Here is a 27950-nt window from a genome sequence, read left to right on the forward strand (position 1 = left end):
GTTTCCCTGAATCCCTTCATAAATGTTACTTTGCTCACACTCCAACAGCACGTCAAGTATTAAAAACCATTTGTCTCCATTCACTCCTATCAAACACGCTCACGCATGCCTGCTGGAAGTCCAAGCCCCTCGCACACAAAACCTCCTTTACCCCCTCCCTCCAACCCTTCCTAGGCCGACCCCTACCCCGCCTTCCTTCCACTACAGACTGATACACTCTTGAAGTCATTCTGTTTCGCTCCATTCTCTCTACATGTCCGAACCACCTCAACAACCCTTCCTCAGCCCTCTGGACAACAGTTTTGGTAATCCCGCACCTCCTAACTTCCAAACTACGAATTCTCTGCATTATATTCACACCACACATTGCCCTCAGACATGACATCTCCACTGCCTCCAGCCTTCTCCTCGCTGCAACATTCATCACCCACGCTTCACACCCATATAAGAGCGTTGGTAAAACTATACTCTCATACATTCCCCTCTTTGCCTCCAAGGACAAAGTTCTTTGTCTCCACAGACTCCTAAGTGCACCACTCACTCTTTTTCCCTCATCAATTCTATGATTCACCTCATCTTTCATAGACCCATCCGCTGACACGTCCACTCCCAAATATCTGAATACGTTCACCTCCTCCATACTCTCTCCCTCCAATCTGATATTCAATCTTTCATCACCTAATCTTTTTGTTATCCTCATAACCTTACTCTTTCCTGTATTCACCTTTAATTTTCTTCTTTTGCACACCCTACCAAATTCATCCACCAATCTCTGCAACTTCTCTTCAGAATCTCCCAAGAGCACAGTGTCATCGGCAAAGAGCAGCTGTGACAACTCCCACTTTGTGTGTGATTCTTTATCTTTTAACTCCACGCCTCTTGCCAAGACCCTCGCATTTACTTCTCTTACAACCCCATCTATAAATATATTAAACAACCACGGTGACATCACACATCCTTGTCTAAGGCCTACTTTTACTGGAGGTTATGACTTGATAATTTGATCTAGGATGTGTTAAAATGTCATCCTGAAGTTTCCTCTTCAAACTGGTTTAACTGTGAACTGTTCCAGCTACGGTATTGTGACTTTTATCCTTCTTGTACAGGGGGTTGCACTAGGAGAGGGCCGAGATCACAGACTATACGTAGATGGGCCAAGTGTCACGGGTAAATATTAAGCAAGCCTTCCTGCTTATACTTTCACCATCATTCTACTCAACTTCTGCAACAGTATAAACAGTTATCTGTACAGTTGCTATCACTAGGATTTGAACAGCCCAAGGATTTGGAAAAAAAAAATATACAAAGAGTTTTGTCCATGGAAAATGATCATCCATGGTTTGATTAATGACTATGAGAAGCATCCCTGGAGTTGCTTCACAACTTGAGCATCAAGAGAGCACAGATCAAAGTTGAAATGTGCATGAGTGAGCTGGAAACTGCTGTGTTCTGCTATGATGTCTACAACCTGCTGCAGCTGCTGACGATCGACAGAATTCATGATTTTGTGTTGCAGCTCAACTAGTTCCTTAAGGTACTCGGGGGTTAACCGGGATGCTGCCGATGACTCCTCTTTTATTCCTTTTGTCTCTTCCTGTTTGACTTCTTCTTTTAGTGGTTTTGTAATCTCCTTGGGTGAGGATGCTGGCACATTGGTTGTGGAGGGGCTGGTGTCCTGCTGTGAACGTCGTTTCCTCTTCTCTCTCTGTGGAGGTCTTCGTGTGATCTGCTCTCTCTTGCCACTAATTCGTGAATTATCTTTAACAGGCGGTACTTCATCATCACTTGACATAATTGGCTCCTTCACAATCTGCCGAGGTGTTGTCGATACTTGCTGACCAGCTGCAGAATGTGATGATCGACTGGCATCTGAAGGAGACCGCAGGGGCACCTTTATCTGTCCTTTGCTATCAGCACTCCCTCTTTCCTCACTCTCACTGGAAGAGCTACTAACATCCTCCATCATAATGCTTAGAGGGTTATTTGTAACTCTAGAATCTGTTCCAGTTGCAAGTGGAGGTCGTGGAGGCCCAGTACGTGTGGCAGGAACCTGAGATTGACCCTCTGCCACTGACATACGTGATGGTGAACTTCCACTGGAACTGCTGCTGGGTGACCCAGTTGGTGACCTGGAGGGTGATCGTGACTTAGAGCTGGACTGTGATCTGCTATCAGAAACTGATCTGGATCGTGATCTAGAAGGTGATCTGGAGTGAGAAGGTGATCTGGAAGGTGACCTAGATTTTGATCTTGATACAGATGGAGATCTTGAAACTGATCTTCGAGATCCAGAACTTGATTTGGAATGCGATCGGGATTTGGAACGAACGGGTGATCGAGATGCAGAGCGTGATCGGCACGGTGATTCTCGTCCTACTGATGCTGGAGATGGAGGGCTCCTTGATCTAGAAGATTTTGAGGATGATCGTGAACATGGAGGTGAAGGAGACCTGGAGACAGAGAGTGAGGGTGAATGACTACGCGATGATGATTTTGATGAAGATCTTGATCTGGGCGGTGCCAGTAGAGGGACATGCACAGGCTTTTCCTTTACCTTCTTTTCCTTAACTGTAACTTGAGGAGCAACAGGCACAGGCTCCTCCTTAACAGGTTCCTTGTGCACAACCTTCTTTGCTTTGTGTTCTACTTTAACTCTTTCCTTGATGGGACTTCTTTCTCCACTTTTGACAGGAATCACATCTTTCGTAATGGGTGCAGCCATTTTAGTGGCATTCTCAGTCTTGACTGCCACTTTCTCCACAGGCTTCTCTCTCTCAACCTCCACAGATGCCGCATCTTCCTTGTCTCTTCGTTTTTCTTTCTTATCTTTCTTTTTATCTTTTTTCTTTTCTTTTATTTCTTCTACAGTTTTCTCAATGCTTACTTTTGTACTTTCTGTTTCGCATTTTTTCCTCTTTGCACTAGAGTCTGATTTTATACTACTGGCAGGCGATAGTGATCGTTTAGACGAGGGAGATAACGACCGTTTAGAAGCAGGCGATGATGAACGTTTTGATGCCGGGGAAACAGAACGTTTGGACGATGGTGATGAAGTGCGCTTGGTTGCTTCCTTTTCTCTCTGTTTCTTACTGTCTTTGTCTCTGTCTTTGTCTTTTTTGTGTTTGTCTCTATCTTTATCTCTGTCTTTTTTATGCTTGTCTTTGTGACTCTTCTCCTTCACCTTGTCCCGTTTCTCATCCTTGACTTCAGAACTACTGGTAGAAGCCAAGTTTGTAGCACTTGAGGAAGACGATGAACTTTTCTCACTTTTGTGTTTGTCTTTGGGTTTCTTATCATTGGATTTAGATGCTGTAGTTTTGTCTTTGTACTTCTCATTAACTTTATTAGGCACTTTTTCCTTTTCCTTAGGAAGTTTCTCTTTATTTGTCTTTTTCTGATCAGTAATTTTTTTAATGGGTTCACCAAATAAAGCTGAGAATTGGTCTGCCACCTTGGATTCTGGTTTTGCTTTTGGCTCCTGGCAAAAACAAAAGAAAAAAGTATTACTATCCAATATATATATATATATATATATATATATATATATATATATATATATATATATATATATATATATATATATATATATAGTGCTCATTTAAATTAACTCTTATATATACTACTATATATTTTACAGTTATGCATCAGCTATATTATTCATTTAAAACCCTATCTTTATTCTATCCCAATACTCTCTTTATTTTGTTGTTAATCTTATTTGTCCAAAATACAGTGGACCCCCGCATAACGATCACCTCCGAATGTGACCAATTATGTAAGTGTATTTATGTAAGTGCGTTTGTACGTGTATGTTTCGGGGTCTGAAATGGACTAATCTACTTCACAATATTTCTTATGGGAACAAATTCGGTCAGTACTGGCACCTGAACATATTTCTGGAGTGAAAAAATATCGTTAACCGGGGGTCCACTGTATTAATAAAATCATAACAATAAACAAGCTACTGATTGCAGTAGAATTATATTTGACTAATACAGAAAAATTACTCTCACATAAGAAGTTTAGAGGAAAATTAAGTTAACTACAGCATATTATACAGAGAATTATGGTACAACACCTCTGAAGACATTCTATGTTAATCAAATATACCATCAACTACTTTCTTGCAAGATTCTATGGCCATTCTCCAACCAAGGTCGTGATCACCAAAAACAAAAAACATTAATTACCTTTCTTTCTTATTGGTTATTAATGCCATTGCTTCTGGCATTTTAGTTGTCTTCTTCAGTACAACAACAAATTAACTGAAATGTTAAATACTAAATATTCCATCAATTAAATGTTAATTACTAGTAATTATTGTAGTATAGAGTAGATAGTATCTTTCCCTGATGTATTTAGTACAGTATACAGTAGATAGTACCTTTCCCTGATGTACTTAGTACAGTATCTTTCCCTGATGTATTTAGTACAGTATACAGTAGATAGTACCTTTCCCTGATGTATTTAGTACAGTATACAGTAGATAGTATCTTTCCCTGATGTATTTAGTACAGTATACAGTAGATAGTACCTTTCCCTGATGTATTTAGTACAGTATACAGTAGATAGTACCTTTCCCTGATGTATTTAGTACAGTATACAGTAGATAGTACCTTTCCCTGATGTATTTAGTACAGTATACACTAGATAGTACCTTTCCCTGATGTATTTAGTACAGTATACAGTAGATAGTACCTTTCCCTGATGTATTTAGTACAGTAGATGGTATCTTTCCCTGATGTATTTAGTACAGTATACAGTAGAAAATATCTTTCCCTGATGTATTTAGTACTATACAGATTTATTATTATAATCAAAAAGAAGCGCTAAACCACAAGGGTTATACAGCACAGCAGGGCAGGGAAGGATGCAGGGGTAATGGGTAACAAGAGGGAGAGGGATGATTATTAGGTTATGAAGTGCAGTGGGGCAGTGGATAGTGCAGGGGTAGAGGGTAGCTAGAGATTAAGGTGGAAAGGACTGAGGAGAGTGCTAGAGACATCATCATCAGAGTTGGTGTAGTAAATCAGTTGCTGTCAAAAAGTCAATGAGAGAGTCTGGATTAAAGGAAGGTCTGTCAGCAAGAAGGGAAAGTAAAGAAAGGGCAGCAGAGAGATCACATTGGAGGTAAATTCTGCATGCTCATTGATAGAGTGGCCAGTCCAACAGAATGTGGCTAACAGATACTGGAACTTGACAATTCTCACAGAGGAACAGGACGCCTCTCCATGAGATACCCATTAGTAAGACGAGTATGACCAATGCGAAGACAGGAGAGAGTACTGTCTCCCAACCTCAACACTGATGACAAGAAGACGGCCAGTTTAACAGAATGAAGTTTGTTATGGAGCAGATCAGACCAACGTTGTTGCCAACGGGTGTGAAGATGGGTAGCAATTACAGCAAAATAGTCCGTGAATCGAACACCTCCATATGAAACTAGGAGGTCATGTACTGCTGACCGCGCAGCAGTGTCTGCCTGTTCATTGCCCTGTACGTCAACATGACCCAACAGAAAACAATATCTCTGCGTTTGCTAGAGATACATAACCAAAGTTGGATACGAAGAACTAGGGGGTGAGGTGTATCTAATTTCCGTATAGCCTGTAAAGCACTAAGGTAGTCTGAAACGACCACAAATGGTGACACATGCATAGATGCAATATGGATGAGTGCTACAAGAATGGCGTACAATTCAGCCATAAAAATGCTAGCCGAGTGTAATAAGTGACCTCGCATGACACTGTCCGGAAACACTGCTCCGAATCTGGCGCCATCAGAAGACTTAGAACCATCGGTGTACACCGCAATGGCATGAGAATGAAAGCGGAAGTGGTCGAGAAAAAGTGAGGGGGAAGTACGTAGCCCAAAACGGGGCGAATGACAGCAGAACGAATTTTGGCCTCTTGCAACTCAACACATACTGGGGACAACTGGGAGCGCAACACTTGGAGTTCTCATCTGCCCCTAAGGCCACAAATATTCCATTGTAATAATGACATTATGTAAAGAAATAAAACTGGCAACAATAAGAAATGATAAAACCTATGGACTTTTAGGATCTGTAAAGTCAATGTGTGGGGGTAATGGTAAGGGTGTAAGCAAGGAAGAATGTGAATGTTGCAGAGGAATAGTGTTGTGAGGGTGGCGCAATAGAAGGGGGGAGGAGTCATGTTGGTGTCCATCGGGGGTGTCGTCTCCACAATATTGCTGGAGATAGCATCTAATGCCTCTGTTGTTAACCCCTTGACTGTCGCAACCCCAAATCATGAGGTGTCTCCTGGTGTCGCAAAATTTAAAAAAAAAAAAAAAAAAAAAAAAAAAAAAAAAAAAAAAAAAAAAAAAAAAAAAAAATATTTTTCTTATGAAATGATAGAGAATCTTTCCTGATTGTAATGACACCAAAAGAACGAAATTTCATGGAAAACTGATGGAATTACGCTCTTGCAAAGTTAGGGACCTCGGAGATATTTACGAATAGCCGATTTCGCCCACTTTGAGCCCTATTTTCGGGTAATTCCATAGTTCCAGTCGACCAAACTCATAGCTATTTCTTTAGAACTCCATTTTTTTCTATTGACTGAGTACAAGAAACTGCCCATTAATGATTTCAACTACCCAATAACGTGGTCAGAAATTTGCAATTTGGCCGATTTCATGAAAATTAAAAAATATGACAATTTCAAAATAGGGTCCAGAATGAACAATGCAAGCATTCCTGGCTCTAAAATAACATTTTCTTTGTTCATCAGTCACGTCTCCAGGCCCCTCTGATGTTACTTTTGCTTTCTATGTTGAATTTTTATTCAAACAAAAAATAGAAGATTTGTTATGTAGACTCCTGCAATAATGTAATAATTGTATAAATAATGTCAACCCATTCATGACTGCATATTAGAATGGCTACTTCGACATTTATTGGAAAATGACATCATTTGTTTACTTTTGAACATCGGCAAAAATCAAACATTTCCCCTACTTTGAGCTCCATTTCAAGGTTCTTTTCATAGTAAGACCAATCAAAATCACCTCTACTTCTATAATATGTTTTCCATTCTATCAAATGAGACCAAGAAAACGAGAATACAACCATAAATACTATACGAAAATAGACCACAAAGTCGGCATTTTAATTAAAAAAAAAAAATGGTCAGTTTTTTTTCTCATGCACTGCATGCTGCAGGATTTTTTATATGGTGCACACTTACCACACAGACGCATTCTCTCACATGTTGGCCAACGTGCTGTAAAAGAGTTTTACCAATTCCGTGATCAGAAAGATAGTGGTCCCTCATTTTTCGTAAGCAATGAAAGTCGTAATTTTCGTAAATCTTAACTTTTTTCATCAAAACATTGACTTGCAAATCGTCGTTTGACTTGCAAATAGTCATTCATCCTGGACAGAACTACAAAGGGATCTGGACAGGCTGCAGACCTGGTCCAGCAATTGGCTCCTGGAGTTCAATCCCACCAAGTGCAAAGTCATGAAGATTGGGGAAGGGCAAAGAAGACCACAGACGGAGTACAGTCTAGGGGGGCCAGAGACTACAAACCTCACTCAAGGAAAAAGATCTTGGGGTGAGTATAACACCAGGCACATCTCCTGAAGAGCACATCAACCAAATAACGGCTGCAGCATATGGGCGCCTAGCAAACTTCAGAACAGCATTCTGACATCTTAATAAGGAATTGTTCAGGACCCTGTACACCGTGTACATTAGGCCCATATTGGAGTATGCGGCACCAGTTTGGAACCTACACCTAGCCAAGCACGTAAAGAAACTAGAGATAGTGCAAAGGTTTGGAACAAGACTAGTCCCAGAGCTAAGAGGTATGCCCTATGAGGAGAGGTTAAGGGAAATCAACCAGACGACACTGGAGGACAGGAGAGATAGGGGGGACATGATAACGACATACAAAATACTGAGATGAATTGACAAGGTGGACAAAGACAGGATGTTCCAGAGATTGGACACAGTAACAAGGGGACACAGTTGGAAGTTGAAGACACAGATGAATCACAGGGATGTTAGGAAGTATTTCTTCAGCCACAGAGTAGTCAGTAAGTGGAATAGTTTGGGAAGCGATGTAGTGGAGGCAGGATCCATACATAGCTTTAAGCAGAGGTATGATAAAGCTCACGGTTCAGGGAGAGTGACCTAGTAGCGATCAGTGAAGAGGCGGGGCCAGGAGCTCGGACTCGACCCCTGCAACCTCAACTAGGCGAGTACAACTAGGCGAGTACAGCCCCGAGCGGCCTCACACTCCATTCCCTGCCAGTGCGCCATTGTTTATCAGTGAGTGACCATCACTTCACACGTTCATACGATACATTTCATAATATTCCATTTATTTTAGTGCTTGCAAATGCTAAATAAGCCACCATGGCTCTGAAGAAAGCTCCTAGTGCCATACCTTTGGTAAAGAAGGTGAGAAATACAATAGAATTCAAGAAAAATCACTGAACAATATGAAAGTGGCATACGTGTGGCAGAGCTGGCCAAGATGTATAAGAAACCCCATACAATCATTGCTTCCGTTGTGGGCAAGAAAAAGGAAATCAAGTAAGCTGTTGTTGCAAAGGGGGTAAATATGCTCACAAAAATGAGATCGCAAGTACTCGAAGATGTTGAGAAGTTATTGTTGGTGTGGATAACCGAGAAGCAATTAGCAGGAGATAGTCTTATGCAGTCGATTATTTGTGAAAAGGCAAGGCAGTTGCATGACGATCTCGTAAAAAAATTGCCTGCAATGAGTACTGATATTTGTGATTTTAAGGCCAGCAAAGGCTGGTTTGAGAGATTTAAGAAACGTAGCAGCATACACAGTGTGATAAGGCATGGTGAGGCTGCCAGCTCTGACAAAAATGCAACTGAAAAATTCATAGGCAAATTCAAGGAGTACATAGAGATTGAACAATTCAAACCCCAACAAGTGTTCAATTGTGACAAAACAGGCCTCTTTTGGAAGAAAATGCCAAGGAGGACCTACATTACTCATTACTTGACAAAGGATAAAATAAAGACATAGAAGCCAGGATGATCAGGATAACTGAGAATGACCAAAATTGTTGGAAATTTCCTCCTGAAATTGTGTAGTAAGTACAGTATAGGCCAGATCCTTATTTAATCTAATGGTTTTGCAATCTCTATCAATGGTGTACAGTTTATACATGTAGATATTGCTCTTGGAGGTGGGAAGTACAGTGCCTGCACTCTTATCTGCTGTTTGGAGGGACATCTAAACTGTCGTATCTGTGCACCTCTGGCAAGACAGTGATAGTGTGAATGATGGTGAAAGTGTTTCTTTTTTGGGTCACCCTGCCTTGGTGGAAGACGGCCAGCATGCTAAAAAAAAAATTCTTCTTGATCTTGTAATATGCCAACATCCACTTGCCTTCTCGAATGAATGCAACTCACCGCCCTCAACACCAATTCCTTACCTTAACGGTTTGATGTTTGTGCTTTTTGGCAGTCTCTGGTTGGTGCTGTGGGGCAGCATGAGGTTTGATCTTAGCTCCGCTGGAGGGTCGGGAGACAGCTGCCTTATCCCCCTGGCTGTTGTCCTCTTGACCCATCACAATAATCTGTCAAGGTAAGTAACACGTAAAACTACAGCAATCAAATACAAGGGCTCAGGGTAATGGAAAAACATTGCAAAGAGGCAGATTGAGGGTAGGAGAAATGATAAGAGGTAAACACTAAAGTAAGGAAAATGACAAACACTGAGACAAGGGAAATGACAGTGGTAAAACTAGTAGAGGAAATGACAATGATATACACTAGGATAAGAAACAAAAAGGCACAATACTATGACTGGAACAATACACAAATAACCTACACACAGGAGGGAAAAGCTTAAGATGTTTTGGTCCGACGTGAATCAAAACGTTATCAAAAGTTTCTCTCTCCTATGTGCAGGTTATTTATGCAGCACGATAAAGAAAATAATGATAATGAACACTGGGTTAAGGAAAATGGCAATGATAAAATCAAAGGTAAAGGAAATTACAATGATAAACAGGGGTAATGGCAATGGTAAACTAAACATTGGGATAAGGGATATAACATGATAAACATAAGGGTAAATGGTAATATTAAACACTGGGATATGGGAAACAATAATAAACATGAGGGAAAGATATGGCAATTATAATACCACAGTGGTAGGCTGGTAGACAGCAACCACCCAGAGAAGTACTACCATCCAGCCAAGTGAGTGTAAAATGAAAACCTGTAATTGTTCTACATGATGGTAGGGTTGCTGGTGTCTCTTTTCTGTCTTGTAAACATGCAAGATTTCAGGTACATATTGTTACTTCTACTTACACTTAGGTCATACTACACAGACATGTACAAGCACATATATACACACCCCTCCGGGTTTTCTTCTATTTTCTTTCTAGTTCTTATTCATGTTTATTTCCTCTTATCTCCATGGGGAAGTGGAACAGAATTCTTCCTCTATAAGCCATGCGTGTCGTAAGAGGCGACTAAAATGCCGGGAGCAAGGGGCTAGTAACCCCTTCTCCTGTATATATTACTAAATTTAAAAAGAGAAACTTCAGTTTTTTCTTTTGGGCCACCCCACCTCAGTGGGATACGGCTGGTACGTTGAAAGAAGAAGAAGAAAAGGAGAAACTTTCGTTTTTCCTTTTGGGCCACCCTGCCTCGGTGGGATACGGCCGGTGTGTTGAAAGAAGAAGAAAGTTCTTGTTCTTATTGCTTTTCCTTTTATATCCATGGGGAAGTGGAATAAGAATCTTTCCTCTGTAAGCCATGCGTGTTGTAAAAGTCAACTAAAATGCAAGGAACAATGGGCTAGTAACCCCTTTCCTGTATAGCCTATTAAAAAGAAAAAAGAACAAAACCATCAAAGTGGGATGTTTGAATGTGCGTGGATGTTGTGCGAATGATAAGAAAAAGATGATTGTGGATGTTATGAATGAGAAGAAGCTGGATGTCCTGGCTTTAAGTGAAACAAAGCTGAAGGAGATGGGAGAGTTTCAGTGGGGAGAAATAAATGGGATTAGGTCAGGAGTTTCAAATAGAGTTAGAGCTAAAGAAGGAGTAGCAATAATGTTGAAGGACACAAGAAAAGAGGGAATATAAATGTATAAATTCAAGGATTATGTGGAGTAAAATAAGGGTTGGATGTGAAAAGTGGGTTATAGTAAGAGTTTATGCACCTGGAATTAAATGTGCGTGGATGTAGTGCGGATGACAAGAAACAGATGATTGCTGATGTTATGAATGAAAAGAAGTTGGATGTCCTGGCCCTAAGCGAAACAAAGCTGAAGGGGGTAGGAGAGTTTCAGTGGGGGGAAATAAATGGGATTAAATCTGGAGTATCTGAGAGAGTTAGAGCAAAGGAAGGGGTAGCAGTAATGTTAAATGATCAGTTATGGAAGGAGAAAAGAGAATATGAATGTGTAAATTCAAGAATTATGTGGATTAAAGTAAAGGTTGGATGCGAGAAGTGGGTCATAATAAGCGTGTATGCACCTGGAGAAGAGAGGAATGCAGAGGAGAGAGAGAGATTTTGAGAGATGTTAAGTGAATGTATAGGAGCCTTTGAACCAAGTGAGAGAGTAATTGTGGTAGGGGACTTGAATGCTAAAGTAGGAGAAACTTTTAGAGAGGGTGTGGTAGGTAAGTTTGGGGTGCCAGGTGTAAATGATAATGGGAGCCCTTTGATTGAACTTTGTATAGAAAGAGGTTTAGTTATAGGTAATACATATTTTAAGAAAAAGAGGATAAATAAGTATACACGATATGATGTAGGGCGAAATGACAGTAGTTTGTTGGATTATGTATTGGTAGATAAAAGACTGTTGAGTAGACTTCAGGATGTACATGTTTATAGAGGGGCCACAGATATATCAGATCACTTTCTAGTTGTAGCTACACTGAGAGTAAAAGGTAGATGGGATACAAGGAGAATAGAAGCATCAGGGAAGAGAGAGGTGAAGAGTTTATAAACTAAAAGAGGAGGCAGTTAGGGTAAGATATAAACAGCTATTGGAGGATAGATGGGCTAATGAGAGCATAGGCAATGGGGTCGAAGAGGTATGGGGTAGGTTTAAAAATGTAGTGTTAGAGTGTTCAGCAGAAGTTTGTGGTTACAGGAAAGTGGGTGCAGGAGGGAAGAGGAGCGATTGGTGGAATGATGATGTAAAGAGAGTAGTAAGGGAGAAAAAGTTAGCATATGAGAAGTTTTTACAAAGTAGAAGTGATGCAAGGAGGGAAGAGTATATGGAGAAAAAGAGAGAAGTTAAGAGAGTGGTGAAGCAATGTAAAAAGAGAGCAAATGAGAGAGTGGGTGAGATGTTATCAACAAATTTTGTTGAAAATAAGAAAAAGTTTTGGAGTGAGATTAACAAGTTAAGAAAGCCTAGAGAACAAATGGATTTGTCAGTTAAAAATAGGAGAGGAGAGTTATTAAATGGAGAGTTAGAGGTATTGGGAAGATGGAAGGAATATTTTGAGGAATTGTTAAATGTTGATGAAGATAGGGAAGCTGTGATTTCGTGTATAGGGCTAGGAGGAATAACATCTTGTAGGAGTGAGGAAGAGCCAGTTGTGAGTGTGGGGGAAGTTCGTGAGGCAGTAGGTAAAATGAAAGGGGGTAAGGCAGCCGGGATTGATGGGATAAAGATAGAAATGTTAAAAGCAGGTGGGGATATAGTTTTGGAGGGGTTGGTGCAATTATTTAATAAATGTATGGAAGAGGGTAAGGTACCTAGGGATTGGCAGAGAGCATGCATAGTTCCTTTGTATAAAGGCAAAGGGGATAAAAGAGAGTGCAAAAATTATAGGGGGATAAGTCTGTTGAGTGTACCTGGTAAAGTGTATGGTAGAGTTATAATTGAAAGAATTAAGAGTAAGACGGAGAATAGGATAGCAGATGAACAAGGAGGCTTTAGGAAAGGTAGGGGGTGTGTGGACCAGGTGTTTACAGTGAAACATATAAGTGAACAGTATTTAGATAAGGCTAAAGAGGTCTTTGTGGCATTTATGGATTTGGAAAAGGCGTATGACAGGGTGGATAGGGGGGCAATGTGGCAGATGTTGCAAGTGTATGGTGTAGGAGGTAGGTTACTGAAAGCAGTGAAGAGTTTTTACGAGGATAGTGAGGCTCAAGTTAGAGTATGTAGGAAAGAGGGAAATTTTTTCCCAGTAAAAGTAGGCCTTAGACAAGGATGTGTGATGTCACCGTGGTTGTTTAATATATTTATAGATGGGGTTGTAAGAGAAGTAAATGCGAGGGTCTTGGCAAGAGGCGTGGAGTTAAAAGATAAAGAATCACACACAAAGTGGGAGTTGTCACAGCTGCTCTTTGCTGATGACACTGTGCTCTTGGGAGATTCTGAAGAGAAGTTGCAGAGATTGGTGGATGAATTTGGTAGGGTGTGCAAAAGAAGAAAATTAAAGGTGAATACAGGAAAGAGTAAGGTTATGAGGATAACAAAAAGATTAGGTGATGAAAGATTGAATATCAGATTGGAGGGAGAGAGTATGGAGGAGGTGAACGTATTCAGATATTTGGGAGTGGACGTGTCAGCGGATGGGTCTATGAAAGATGAGGTGAATCATAGAATTGATGAGGGAAAAAGAGTGAGTGGTGCACTTAGGAGTCTGTGGAGACAAAGAACTTTGTCCTTGGAGGCAAAGAGGGGAATGTATGAGAGTATAGTTTTACCAACGCTCTTATATGGGTGTGAAGCGTGGGTGATGAATGTTGCAGCGAGGAGAAGGCTGGAGGCAGTGGAGATGTCATGTCTGAGGGCAATGTGTGGTGTGAATATAATGCAGAGAATTCGTAGTTTGGAAGTTAGGAGGAGGTGCGGGATTACCAAAACTGTTGTCCAGAGGGCTGAGGAAGGGTTGTTGAGGTGGTTCGGACATGTAGAGAGAATGGAGCAAAACAGAATGACTTCAAGAGTGTATCAGTCTGTAGTGGAAGGAAGGCGGGGTAGGGGTCGGCCTAGGAAGGGTTGGAGGGAGGGGGTAAAGGAGGTTTTGTGTGCGAGGGGCTTGGACTTCCAGCAGGCATGCGTGAGCGTGTTTGATAGGAGTGAATGGAGACAAATGGTTTTTAATACTTGACGTGCTGTTGGAGTGTGAGCAAAGTAACATTTATGAAGGGATTCAGGGAAACCGGCAGGCCGGACTTGAGTCCTGGAGATGGGAAGTACAGTGCCTGCACTCTGAAGGAGGGGTGTTAATGTTGCAGTTTAAAAACTGTAGTGTAAAGCACCCTTCTGGCAAGACAGTGATGGAGTGAATGATGGTGAAAGTTTTTCTTTTTCGGGCCACCCTGCCTTGGTGGGAATCGGCCGGTGTGATAATAAAATAAAATAATAAGCAACTATTGGCAGAAAGGTGGGTTGGTGCAAGTATGAGTAGTGGGGGGATGAAGAGGGTTGGAATAGTTTTAAAAATGCAGTATTAGAGTGTGGGGCAGAAGTTTGTGGCTATAAGAGGGTAGGTGCAGGAGGAAAGAGGAGTGATTGGTGGAATGATGATGTAAAGGGCATGATAAAAGAGAAAAAGGTAGCTTATGAGAAGTTTTTACAAAGCAGAAGTGTTAGAAGAAGAGCAGAGTATTTTTTTTTTTTTCAACAGGTCGGCCGTCTCCCACCGAGGCAGGGTGACCCAAAGTGTATATGGAGAGTAAAATAAAAGTGAAGAGTGGTGAGACTGCAAAAGGAGAGCAGATGATAGAGTGGGAGAGGCACTGTCAAGAAATTTTGATGAAAATAAGAAAAAATTTTGGAGGGAGGTGGTAATTTCATGCACTGGTCAGGGAGGTATAACATCTTTTAGGAGTGAAGAAGAGTAGGATGTGAGTGTGGGGGAGGTGCGTGAGGCATTACATAGAATGAAAGGGGGTAAAACAGCTGGAACTAACGGGATCATGACAGAAATGTTAAAAGCAGGGGGGAAGGGGTTTATAGTGTTGGAGTGGTTGGTATTTTTGTTTAATAAATGTATGAAAGAGGAGAAGGTACCTAGGGATTGGCAGAGAGTGTGTATAGTCCCTTTATATAAAGGGAAGGGGGACAAAAGAGATCGTAAAAATTATAGAGGTATAAGTTTACCGAGTACACCAGGAAAAGTGTATGGTAGGGTTATTATTGAAAGAATTAGAGGTAAGACAGAGAGTAGGATTTCGGATGAGCAAGGAGGTTTTAGAGTGGGTCGAGGATGTGTAGATCAAATGTTTACATTGAAGCATATATGTGAACAGTATTTAGATAAAGGTAGGGAAGTTTTCATTGCATTTATGGACTTAGAAAAGGCATATGACAGAGTGGATAGGGTAGCAATGTGGTAGATGTTGCAAGTATATGGAATAGGTAGTAAGTTACTAAATGTTGTAAAGAGTTTTTATGAGGACAGTGAGGCTCAGGTTAGGGTGCGTAGAAGAGAGGGAGACTACTTCCCGGTAAAAGTGTGTAGTGTCACCATGGTTGTTTAATATATTTATAGATGTGGTTGTAAAAGAAGTAAATGCTAGGGTGTTGGGGAGAGGGGTGGGATTAAATTATGGGGAATCAAATACAAAATGGGAGTTGACAGAGTTACTTTTTGCTGATTATACTGTGCTTATGGAAGATTCTAAAGAAAAGTTGCAAAGGTTAGCGGACAAGTTTGGGAGGGTGTGTAAAGGTAGAAAGCTGAAAGTGAACATAGATAAGAGTAAGGTAATGAGGGTATCAAATGATTTAGATAAAGAAAAATTGGATATCACAATGGAGAGAGGGAGTATGGAAGAAGTGAATGTTTTCAGATATTTGGGAGTTGACATGTCAATGGATGGGTTTATGAAGGGTGAGGTTAACCATAGAACTGTTGAAGGAAAAAAGGTGAGTGGTGCATTGAGGTATATGTGGAGACAAAAAAAAATGTTATCTATGGAGGTAAAGAAGGGAATGTATGAAAGTATAGTGGTACCAACTCTCTTATATGGGTGTGAAGCTTGGGTTGTAAATGCTGCAGCGAGGAGGTGGTTGGAGGCAGTAGAGATGTCCTGTCTAAGGGCAATGTGTAGTGTAAATATTATGCAGAAATTAGGTGTGGAGCTAATAAAAGTATTAGTCAGAGGGCTGAAGAGGGGTTGTTGAGGTGGTTTGGTCATTTAGAGAGAATGACATGGAGAGCATATAAATCTGTAGGGGAAGGTGGGGTAGGTGTCGTCCTCGAAAAGGTTGGAGGGAAGGGGTTAAGGAGGTTTTGTGGGCGAGGGGCTAGGACTTCCAGCGTGTTAGATAGGAGTGAATGGTGACGAATGGTTTTTGGGACCTGACGAGCTGTTGGAGTGTGAGCAGGGTAATATTTAGTGAAGGGATTCAGGTAAACTGATTATTTTTATATAGCCAGACTTGAGTACTGGAAATGGGAAGTACAATGCCTACACTTTTAAGGAGGGGGTTGGGATATTGGCAGTTTGGAGGGATATGCCATATAATTTATACGTATATGCTTCTAAACTGCTGTATCTGGGCACCTCTGCAAAAACAGTGATTATGTATGAGTGAGGGAAGAGTGTTGAATGATGATGAAAGTATTTTCTTTTTGGGGATTTTCTTTCTTTTTGGGTCACCCTGCCTCGGTGGGTCACCCTGCCTCGGTGGGTCACCCTGCCTCGGTGGGTCGCCCTGCCTCGGTGGGTCGCCCTGCCTCGGTGGGTCACCCTGCCTCGGTGGGTCACCCTGCCTCGGTGGGTCACCCTGCCTCGGTGGGTCACCCTGCCTTGGTGGGTCACCCTGCCTCGGTGGGAGACGGCCGACTTGTTAAAAACAAAAAAAAATATGGAAGTTAAAGTTCAGATTTGCAACAGTTACACTTCAAGAATGGAAGACACTCATAAATTGCTCTTATAAAAGAATAAAAAAGTTACTGAGCAATCACTTACCCCACCACCTTGTAGCAGTTTCCGTTTAAAGTCATCTGAAGGTTTGAGGAAAGTGAGCTTTTCCTTCCGTTGGTGATTGATCGGTGGACATTCAACGTGTTGCAGGAACAAATCATACTCAAACCTGTTATAAACACATATCATTATTATTTTAAGCACTGTTCAATTCAGACGACAGGAGCTGTTGTCTTCCCTCAACTCTCACAAGTTGACAACAACTGGCTAAATTTAATGGTCCAAGTCGGACCGAAACGTCGTCGTGGGCTTCTGTCTTTTATGTGCGGGTTATTTGTGTAACAACTGGCTAATTTTAGAATACCTATTTACCACTAAATGAAGAGGGGCAACAGGTGGGCAGGAACATGCCCACTGTCTCCACCTGCCCCATGACTGAAGCTGCTTTATACTGACTAAACTGAAAAGTTTCAAGATCTTGGTTATAACCAAAAATTTACAGAACCTTTATCTAAACTGATTAAAAAGCTCAAAGTATTGTGCACCGTCCAACATACTACGTATATGATAATTAATGTATACTGGCATACTGAAACTATAAATCTTCAAACATCTGCATGAAAATATATACAAGTACATTAATAAATAAAAAATTTTTTATTATTATTTTTTATTATCACACTGGCCGATTCCCACCAAGGCAGGGTGGCCCGAAAAAGAAAAACTTTCACCATCATTCACTCCATCACTGTCTTGCCAGAAGGGTGCTTTACACTACAGTTTTTAAACTGCAACATTAACACCCCTCCTTCAGAGTGCAGGCACTGTACTTCCCATCTCCAGGACTCAAGTCCGGCCTGCCGGTTTCCCTGAACCCCTTCATAAATGTTACTTTGCTCACACTCCAACAGCACGTCAAGTATTAAAAACCATTTGTCTCCATTCACTCCTATCAAACACGCTCACGCATGCCTGCTGGAAGTCCAAGCCCCTCGCACACAAAACCTCCTTTACCCCCTCCCTCCAACCTTTCCTAGGCCGACACCTACCCCGCCTTCCTTCCACTACAGACTGATACACTCTTGAAGTTATTCTGTTTCGCTCCATTCTCTCTACATGTCCGAACCACCTCAACAACCCTTCCTCAGCCCTCTGGACAACAGTTTTGGTAATCCCGCACCTCCTCCTAACTTCCAAACTACGAATTCTCTGCATTATATTCACACCACACATTGCCCTCAGACATGACATCTCCACTGCCTCCAGCCTTCTCCTCGCTGCAACATTCATCACCCATGCTTCACACCCATATAAGAGCGTTGGTAAAACTATACTCTCATACATTCCCCTCTTTGCCTCCAAGGACAAAGTTCTTTGTCTCCACAGACTCCTAAGTGCACCGCTCACCCTTTTCCCCTCATCAATTCTATGATTCACCTCATCTTTCATAGACCCATCCGCTGACACGTCCACTCCCAAATATCTGAATACATTTACCTCCTCCATACTCTCTCCCTCCAATCTGATATTCAATCTTTCATCACCTAATCTTTTTGTTATCCTCATAACCTTACTCTTTCCTGTATTCACCTTTAATTTTCTTCTTTTGCACACCCTACCAAATTCATCCACCAATCTCTGCAACTTCTCTTCAGAATCTCCCAAGAGCACAGTGTCATCAGCAAAGAGCAGCTGTGACAACTCCCACTTTGTGTGTGATTCTTTATCTTTTAACTCCACGCCTCTTGCCAAGACCCTCGCATTTACTTCTCTTACAACCCCATCTATAAATATATTAAACAACCACGGTGACATCACACATCCTTGTCTAAGGCCTACTTTTACTGGGAAATAATTTCCCTCTTTCCTACATACTCTAACTTGAGCCTCACTATCCTCGTAAAAACTCTTCACTGCTTTCAGTAACCTACCTCCTACACCATACACTTGCAACATCTGCCACATTGCCCCCCTATCCACCCTGTCATACGCCTTTTCCAAATCCATAAATGCCACAAAGACCTCTTTAGCCTTATCTAAATACTGTTCACTTACATGTTTCACTGTAAACACCTGGTCCACACACCCCCTACCTTTCCTAAAGCCTCCTTGTTCATCTGCTATCCTATTCTCCATCTTACTCTTAATTCTTTCAATAATAACTCTACCATACACTTTACCAGGTACACTCAGCAGACTTATCCCCCTATAATTTTTGCACTCTCTTTTATCCCCTTTGCCTTTATACAAAGGAACTATGCATGCTCTCTGCCAATCCCTAGGTACCTTACCCTCTTCCATACATTTATTAAATAATTGCACCAACCACTCCAAAACTATATCCCCACCTGCTTTTAACATTTCTATCTTTATCCCATCAATCCCTGCTGCCTTACCCCCTTTCATTTTACCTACTGCCTCACGAACTTGCCCCACACTCACAACTGGCTCTTCCTCACTCCTACAAGATGTTATTCCTCCTTGTCCTATACACGAAATCACAGCTTCCCTATCTTCATCAACATTTAACAATTCCTCAAAATATTCCCTCCATCTTCCCAATACCTCTAACTCTCCATTTAATAACTCTCCTCTCCTATTTTTAACTGACAAATCCATTTGTTCTCTAGGCTTTCTTAACTTGTTAATCTCACTCCAAAACTTTTTCTTATTTTCAACAAAATTTGTTGATAACATCTCACCCACTCTCTCATTTGCTCTCTTTTTACATTGCTTCACCACTCTCTTAACTGGCATACTGAAATTATAAATCTTCAAACATCTGCATGAAAATATATACAAGTACATTAATAAATAAAAATGTTGTATACAAAGACACTTGCAGCTACAGCTATCATAAATCTTCAGTGTTATTCTTACATGTTTTTTTTAAATTTCTAGTGGATTTAACACTTATTACCTTTCCTATATACGTATGTCTATATGGAGACAGAAACTCAGGAGATTAATTAATCTGTATATTTCGACCCCCTTCTGGGTTATTATTGAGCACTGACAAGTGTTCGTTACATTGTAGTTACTCATGTCTATATATATAATTTTTTCCACATTTTATGTACTGATTGATATATTCACACAATATAGGTAGTAGGTTGGTAGACAGCAACCACCCAGGGAAGTACTACCGTCCTGCCAGATGACTGTGAAACAGAAACCTGTAACTGTTTTGCATGATGGTAGGATTGCTGTTTTCTTTTTCTGTCTCATAAGCACACTAGATAACAGGGATATCTTGCTACTCCTACTTACACTTTGGTCACACTTCACAGACACGCACATGCATATATATATACATACATCCAGGTTTTTCTCCTTTTTCTAAATAGCTCTTGTTCTTTTTTATTTCTTCTATTGTCCATGGGGAAGTGGAAAAGAATCTTTCCTCCGTAAGCCATGCGTGTCGTATGAGGCGACTAAAATGCTGGGAGCAATGGACTAGTAACCCCTTCTCCTGTAGACATTTACTAAAAAAGAGAAGAAGAAAAACTTTATAAAACTGGGATGCTTAAATGTGCGTGGATGTAGTGCGGATGACAAGAAACAGATGATTGTTGATGTTATGAATGAAAAGAAGTTGGATGTCCTGGCCCTAAGCGAAACAAAGCTGAAGGGGGTAGGGGAGTTTCAGTGGGGGGAAATAAATGGGATTAAATCTGGAGTATCTGAGAGAGTTAGAGCAAAGGAAGGGGTAGCAGTAATGTTGAATGATCAGTTATGGAAGGAGAAAAGAGAATATGAATGTGTAAATTCCAGGATTATGTGGATTAAAGTAAAGGTTGGATGCGAGAAGTGGGTCATAATAAGCGTGCATGCACCTGGAGAAGAGAGAAATGCAGAGGAGAGAGAGATATTTTGGGAGATGTTAAGTGAATGTATAGGAGCCTTTGAACCAAGTGAGAGAGTAATTGTGGTAGGGGACCTGAATGCTAAAGTAGGAGAAACTTTTAGAGGGTGTGGTAGGTAAGTTTGGGGTGCCAGGTGTAAATGATAATGGGAGCCCTTTGATTGAACTTTGTATAGAAAGGGGTTTAGTTATAGGTAATACATATTTTAAGAAAAAGAGGATAAATAAGTATACAAGATATGATGTAGGGCAAAATGACAGTAGTTTGTTGGATTATGTATTGGTAGATAAAAGACTGTTGAGTAGACTTCAGGATGTACATGTTTATAGAGGGGCCACAGATATATCAGATCACTTTCTAGTTGTAGCTACACTGAGAGTAAAAGGTAGATGGGATACAAGGAGAATAGAAGTATCTGGGAAGAGAGAGGTGAAGGTTTATAAACTAAAAGAGGAGGCAGTTAGGGTAAGATGTAAACAGCTATTGGAGGATAGATGGGCTAATGAGAGCATAGGTAATGGGGTCGAAGAGGTATGGGGTAGGTTTAAAAATGTAGTGTTAGAGTGTTCAGCAGAAGTTTGTGGTTACAGGAAAGTGGGTGCGGGAGGGAAGAGGAGCGATTGGTGGAATGATGATGTAAAGAGAGTAGTAAGGGAGAAAAAGTTAGCATATGAGAAGTTTTTACAAAGTAGAAGTGATGCAAGGAGGGAAGAGTATATGGAGAAAAAGAGAGAGGTTAAGAGAGTGGTGAAGCAATGTAAAAAGAGAGCAAATGAGAGAGTGGGTGAGATGTTATCAACAAATTTTGTCGAAAATAAGAAAAAGTTTTGGAGTGAGATTAACAAGTTAAGAAAGCCTAGAGAACAAATGGATTTGTCAGTTAAAAATAGGAGAGGAGAGTTATTAAATGGAGAGTTAGAGGTATTGGGAAGATGGAGGGAATATTTTGAGGAATTGTTAAATGTTGATGAAGATAGAGAAGCTGTGATTTCATGTATAGGACAAGGAGGAATAACATCTTAAGGTGGCCCGGTGGCCTGGTGGCTAAAGCTCCCGCTTCACACACGGAGGGCCCGGGTTTGATTCCAGGAGGGTGGAAACATTTCGACACGTTTCCTTACACCTGTTGTCCTGTTCACCTAGCAGCAAATAGGTACCTGGGTGTTAGTCGACTGGTGTGGGTCGCATCCTGGGGGACAAGATTAAGGACCCCAATGGAAATAAGTTAGACAGTCCTCGATGACGCACTGACTTTCTTGGGTTATCCTGGGTGGCTAACCCTCCGGGGTTAAAAATCCGAACGAAATCTTATCTTATCTTGTAGGAGTGAGGAAGAGCCAGTTGTGAGTGTGGGGAAAGTTCGTGAGGCAGTAGGTAAAATGAAAGGGGGTAAGGCAGCCGGGATTAATGGGATAAAGATAGAAATGTTAAAAGCAGGTGGGGATATAGTTTTAGAGTGGTTGGTGCAATTATTTAATAAATGTATGGAAGAGGGTAAGATACCTAGGGATTGGCAGAGAGCATGCATAGTTCCTTTGTATAAAGGCAAAGGGGATAAAAGAGAGTGCAAAAATTATAGGGGGATAAGTCTGCTGAGTATACCTGGTAAAGTGTATGGTAGAGTTATTATTGAAAGAATTAAGAGTAAGACGGAGAATAGGATAGCAGATGAACAAGGAGGCTTTTAGGAAAGGTAGGGGGTGTGTGAACCAGGTGTCTACAGTGAAACATATAAGTGAACAGTATTTAGATAAGGCTAAAGAGGTCTTTGTGGCATTTATGGATTTGGAAAAGGCGTATGACAGGGTGGATAGGGGGGCAATGTGGCAGATGTTGCAAGTGTATGGTGTAGGAGGTAGGTTACTGAAAGCAGTGAAGAGTTTTTACGAGGATAGTGAGGCTCAAGTTAGAGTATGTAGGAAAGGGGGAAATTTTTTCCCAGTAAAAGTAGGCCTTAGACAAGGATGTGTGATGTCACCGTGGTTGTTTAATATATTTATAGATGGGGTTGTAAGAGAAGTAAATGTGAGGGTCTTGGCAAGAGGCGTGGAGTTAAAAGATAAAGAATCACACACAAAGTGGGAGTTGTCACAGCTGCTCTTTGCTGATGACACTGTGCTCTTGGGAGATTCTGAAGAGAAGTTGCAGAGATTGGTGGATGAATTTGGTAGGGCGTGCAAAAGAAGAAAATTAAAGGTGAATACAGGAAAGAGTAAGGTTATGAGGATAACAAAAAGATTAGGTGATGAAAGATTGAATATCAGATTGGAGGGAGAGAGTATGGAGGAGGTGAATGTATTCAGATATTTGGGAGTGGACGTGTCAGCGGATGGGTCTATGAAAGATGAGGTGAATCATAGAATTGATGAGGGGAAAAGAGTGAGTGGTGCACTTAGGAGTCTGTGGAGACAAAGAACTTTGTCCTTGGAGGCAAAGAGGGGAATGTATGAGAGTATAGTTTTACCAACGCTCTTATATGGGTGTGAAGCATGGGTGATGAATGTTGCAGCGAGGAGAAGGCTGGAGGCAGTGGAGATGTCATGTCTGAGGGCAATGTGTGGTGTGAATATAATGCAGAGAATTCGTAGTTTGGAAGTTAGGAGGAGGTGCGGGATTACCAAAACTGTTGTCCAGAGGGCTGAGGAAGGGTTGTTGAGGTGGTTCGGACATGTAGAGAGAATGGAGCGAAACAGAATGACTTTCAAGAGTGTATCAGTCTGTAGTGGAAGGAAGGCAGGGTAGGGGTCGGCCTAGGAAAGGTTGGAGAGAGGGGGTAAAGGAGGTTTTGTGTGCGAGGGGCTTGGACTTCCAGCAGGCATGCGTGAGCATGTTTGATAGGAGTGAATGGAGACAAATGGTTTTTAATACTTGACGTGCTGTTGGAGTGTGAGCAAAGTAACATTTATGAAGGGGTTCAGGGAAACCGGCAGGCCAGACTTGAGTCCTGGAGATGGGAAGTACAGTGCCTGCACTCTGAAGGAGGGGTGTTAAGGTTGCAGTTTAAAAACTGTAGTGTAAAGCACCCTTCTGGCAAGACAGTGATGGAGTGAATGATGGTGAAAGTTTTTCTTTTTCGGGCCACCCTGCCTTGGTGGGAATCGGCCAGTGTGATAATAAAAAAAAAATAAAAATAATACTCAATAAAAATCCTGTTTTCAATTTGCAGGAGATTTAGTAAACATATGTTGTATATCTTTATATGTATATGCTTCTAAACTGTTGTGTTTTGAGCACCTCTGCAAAAACAGTGATTATGTATGTGTGAGGCGAAAGTGTTGAATGATGATGAAAGTATTTTCTTTTTGGGGATTTTCGTTCTTTTTGGGTCACACTGCCTCGGTGGGAGACGGCCGACTTGTTGAAAAAAAAAAAAGTAATACTGTGTACATTACATCAACAGATACAACACGATGTGAATAAATGGTTTAGATAACTGACAAGTTGATAGACAAGAAACTTGTATAATGTTTAGGTATCTTTATTATGGAAATGTTTTGCCAGCCAGTGGCTTTTTCAGTCCAATGCAGAGAAAGGTGGAAAATGAGGAGGAGTTTGAGGTAATCAGTCCCTCAGGCTGTAGTCAATGTGTTCAGTCCATTGATCTTGATGGACTGAACACATTGACTTCAGGCTGAGGGACTGATTACCTCAAACTCCTCATCTTCCACATTTCTCTGCATTGGACTAAGAAGCCACTGGCTGGCAAAACATTTCCAGAATAAAGACAACCAAATGTTGAACAAGTGACTCAGTTATCAGATACAACACAATACAGGGCACTTACTGGGCTTTGCGAGTATCATCAGGGTGATTGGTCTTGAAGTAGATCTCAATAGGAAGGGTGAAGCTGCCATATCCTTTCTCACACACTTTATATGGTGGAATCTTGACAACTGAAAATATTGATGACATTAGCAAACTTGAAGAAAATGAGCATAAAACTTATCCAAAAATAAAATGTCTATATGCGTGTTAAAAATAAATAGAAGGCATGCATTTTTTCATTATTTAAAGGAGATGCTAACTATTCTAAAATTTTAATATTTTGATAGTAATCTAACTTTATATACTCAAAAATTCCTCAAATTGTGGGTGCCTCTGTTAACAAGTTTTTAGTTCATGGTAGTGCAAAATATATATTATTTAAGGGAGTAAAAATATAAGAAAATTTTAGTTTTAATATAACTAGCAGTAACCGATACACAATATCTGTACACTATAGAATATCTACAGTGGTAAACCTCATGGAATTTAGTTAGTCTCTTACAGTTTACAGTACTGAGTACCAAAGATCAGCTATCAGTGAAGCTCAACACTAATACAGTACAATATGACCTTAACTCTACTTTTGTAAGACATGAGGTCTGTCATAATACAAATAGTGATTATTTGTCTTATTAAACACTTACCACTATCAACAAATTCTAAGCTTATTGCTGTAGACAAAGCTAATTGAATTACACTCTACTATCATCTTTCAAGTTAAGTGATGTTTATCTAAATGCTATGCATCCGACCCAATAAGTTTTTCAAAACTGAATGCTGATATAAGCTTAAAAAGTACACAGTGTAAGAACAATAAAAACTCTTGAGTGAAAAGTGAACCGAAAAAATGACATTCGTCTCGCATATACTGTATGTATTTACCAAACACACATTCTCTAAAACAATATTAGCAACACAGTGCAGGGTATTAATTAGTTATCTTAAGGGAAATGAGATTAAGTGTAACAGGTTGTCAGCGCACTTCTGGCACAAAAGCGACTGAATGAATGATGATGATTAAGTTTTTTTTTTTATCATCCTACCTCAGTGGGAGATGGCCAGTATGTTAAAAAATGAAGAAGGATTAAATTATAAGAAGCTTGAGTAAAGTAGCTAGGTTAAACCTTAGGATATTCAGGACAAACACTGTATGACTTGCTGTGCTACATTAAATAACTTTCATATTATCCCACTTATCAGTCAAGACTACTCAGTAAGGCAATTTAATTTTAGTTTTATGAGTACAGAATGAATATGTTTATGACTATGAACTAGGTAATCAATTCTCTATAAAAACAGTTTCCTGGTACAGCAAATGCATTTTGGCTGCTCACCCTACATAAAGTTTATACTGTAATTGCTTAACTACAGACCTCTTTTAGGTTTTGCAAAACTCTTATGAAGAGTAAATACAATCTTTTCTATGAAAGCCTCAACACGAGACCCATTGGCCCCTTGAACGAACACTTCCCAGTCATGTGTGAAGACTTCGTTTCCTCGCTGCTGTCGCACAGTTGCTCTGTGGCCGAGTTCCAGCGTCACAACAACGTTCTGCAAAGTATTATGGTTTTAACACATATTATACCATTATAAAATTAACAAACCAAATGATGCACAACATTTATCATACTTTCAAAGTTCTTATGGTACAGGTATAAGAAAAAAAGTACAAGAACAAAAATCTCTGAACTTGTATTAACATTTAGGTGAGTACAAATACAAAGTGCACCTTCACCACATCTTGTGCTGAATGATCCATGTGGGTTTAGTGCAAGACAAGCCACTCTAAGGAGTGAGCATTTGTAGGAGGTGACAGTAGAAGTCAAGGAAGGAAACAAGCAGGAGAATAGTTAAAGATTTCCACCCCTGTGCCTTGTCTTGCATAGTTAAGATCGCCCGTCTGCGATTGTTTGCATTATGAACGCCACTTGCCACCTCTTCTCCCAATTCTCCCACTTGTTTCCTTCCTTGACTTCTACTGTCACCTCCTACAGATGCTCACTCCTCAGAGCTAAAGATTTCCGCCCCCCCGTGGCTTGTCTTGCATGGTACTACATAAGATCATTTTACGATTTAAAACATATGAAGCCAAGGTCAAAACTTATTTAGTTAAATAATGTCTGATACGGACATTAAAAAGCTGGAGGATGACCTGGATGTGTGAATGTTCTGGTCTGATAAATGGCAGATGCAGCTCAGTGCAGACAAGTGTAAGGTTCTAATCCTACAAGAAGAAAACACAGTAACTCTGGCACTTATAAACTAAATAAGGAAGATCTTAGTCAAATGAAAAAAAAATTATGATTTCTGACTTGCAGAAATGTAAGGCCACAACAGTGCATATATAAATATAGAATTCTTGGCTTTAAATGAATAAGTATAAATAATGAAGCCGTAGGGTTATACTTCAACTTATTATATCTATCTTTAATATGGCCTCATATTATTATGCTGCTCAGTTCTGGTTATCATATTACAGAATAGACAAAAATGTACTGGAAAACATAGAGAGGGAAGACAAACTTGATTCCAAGTATTAGAAATCTTTCCTATGAAGATAATCTGAAGACAATGAACCTGAACTCTCTGAAAAGATATAGAATTAGAGTAGATATGATTGAAGTGTTGGATGTGAGCTAATAACCCTGCCTAACATAGGCCAGTAGGCCTACTGCAGGGTTTGTGTATTATTATTATGTTGTTGTTACTGTGATGTGATCCTGCCTGAAGAAGATAGTGTTCCACCCACACCCTCACTACACGCCCACTTTCCTGCTTGATATAAGTAATAGAAAGGTTAACACTGGGTGTAGTATATATAGTGTGTGTGTGGAGTGGTGTTAGTATAGTGTGAAGGTAGCTAACACCTCGCCCTGACCCTGGCCCAGGAGCTAGCCTACACCCACACCCTCACTACACGCCCACTTTTTTTGCTTAATATAAGTAGAAGAAAGATTAACATTGGGTATAAGATATATAGGTTATGTGGAGTTGTGTTAGTATAGTGTGAAGGTAGGTAAGACGTCGCCCTGGCCCAGGAGCTAGCCTACAACCACACCCTGACTCCCACACCACCAGTACACCCTCACACCTCACCTTGGATGACATGACGAGTGACAGGTGGTGTTAAACATGTAGTTAGTGATGAAAACCAGGTAGGTGGGTGTTAACACCACGATCGATCCTCCAGCGACCGTCAACTACCTCACAGGTTCACCATCACTTACATCAACCTCATGTAACCTTACTTAACTCTCTATTATAACTACACTAACTTACACTTAACTTATATATAATATTACTTATAACCTCACTTTTATTAATAAGTACTAAAATATGCTCTAATTTTGGAGATTTTTTTTAAATGTTGCTGATTATATTTAGAGTTTTGTAATGCGGAATTAAAGAAATCTACTAAATTATTCAGTATTATACAAAATT

General features: G+C 40.5%; 1 protein-coding gene across 1 annotated transcript; it reads right to left on the bottom strand.

Moving 5' to 3' along the window:
* Positions 1–719: 719 nt before the first annotated feature.
* LOC128687299 (protein ENL) lies at positions 720–27743 on the bottom strand. Its single transcript, XM_053774688.2, has 6 exons — positions 27606–27743; positions 25883–26060; positions 24529–24637; positions 16924–17047; positions 9446–9589; positions 720–3478 (listed from the first exon to the last, which is right to left on the bottom strand). Exons 1-6 carry the CDS (start codon positions 27615–27617, stop codon positions 1352–1354), a joined length of 2694 nt encoding a protein of 897 aa, XP_053630663.1. The 5' UTR covers positions 27618–27743; the 3' UTR covers positions 720–1351.
* Between the last annotated feature and the right edge of the window lie 207 nt (positions 27744–27950).

This window comes from Cherax quadricarinatus, chromosome 62, assembly GCF_038502225.1.
Source record: "Cherax quadricarinatus isolate ZL_2023a chromosome 62, ASM3850222v1, whole genome shotgun sequence".
NCBI lineage: Eukaryota > Metazoa > Arthropoda > Malacostraca > Decapoda > Parastacidae > Cherax > Cherax quadricarinatus.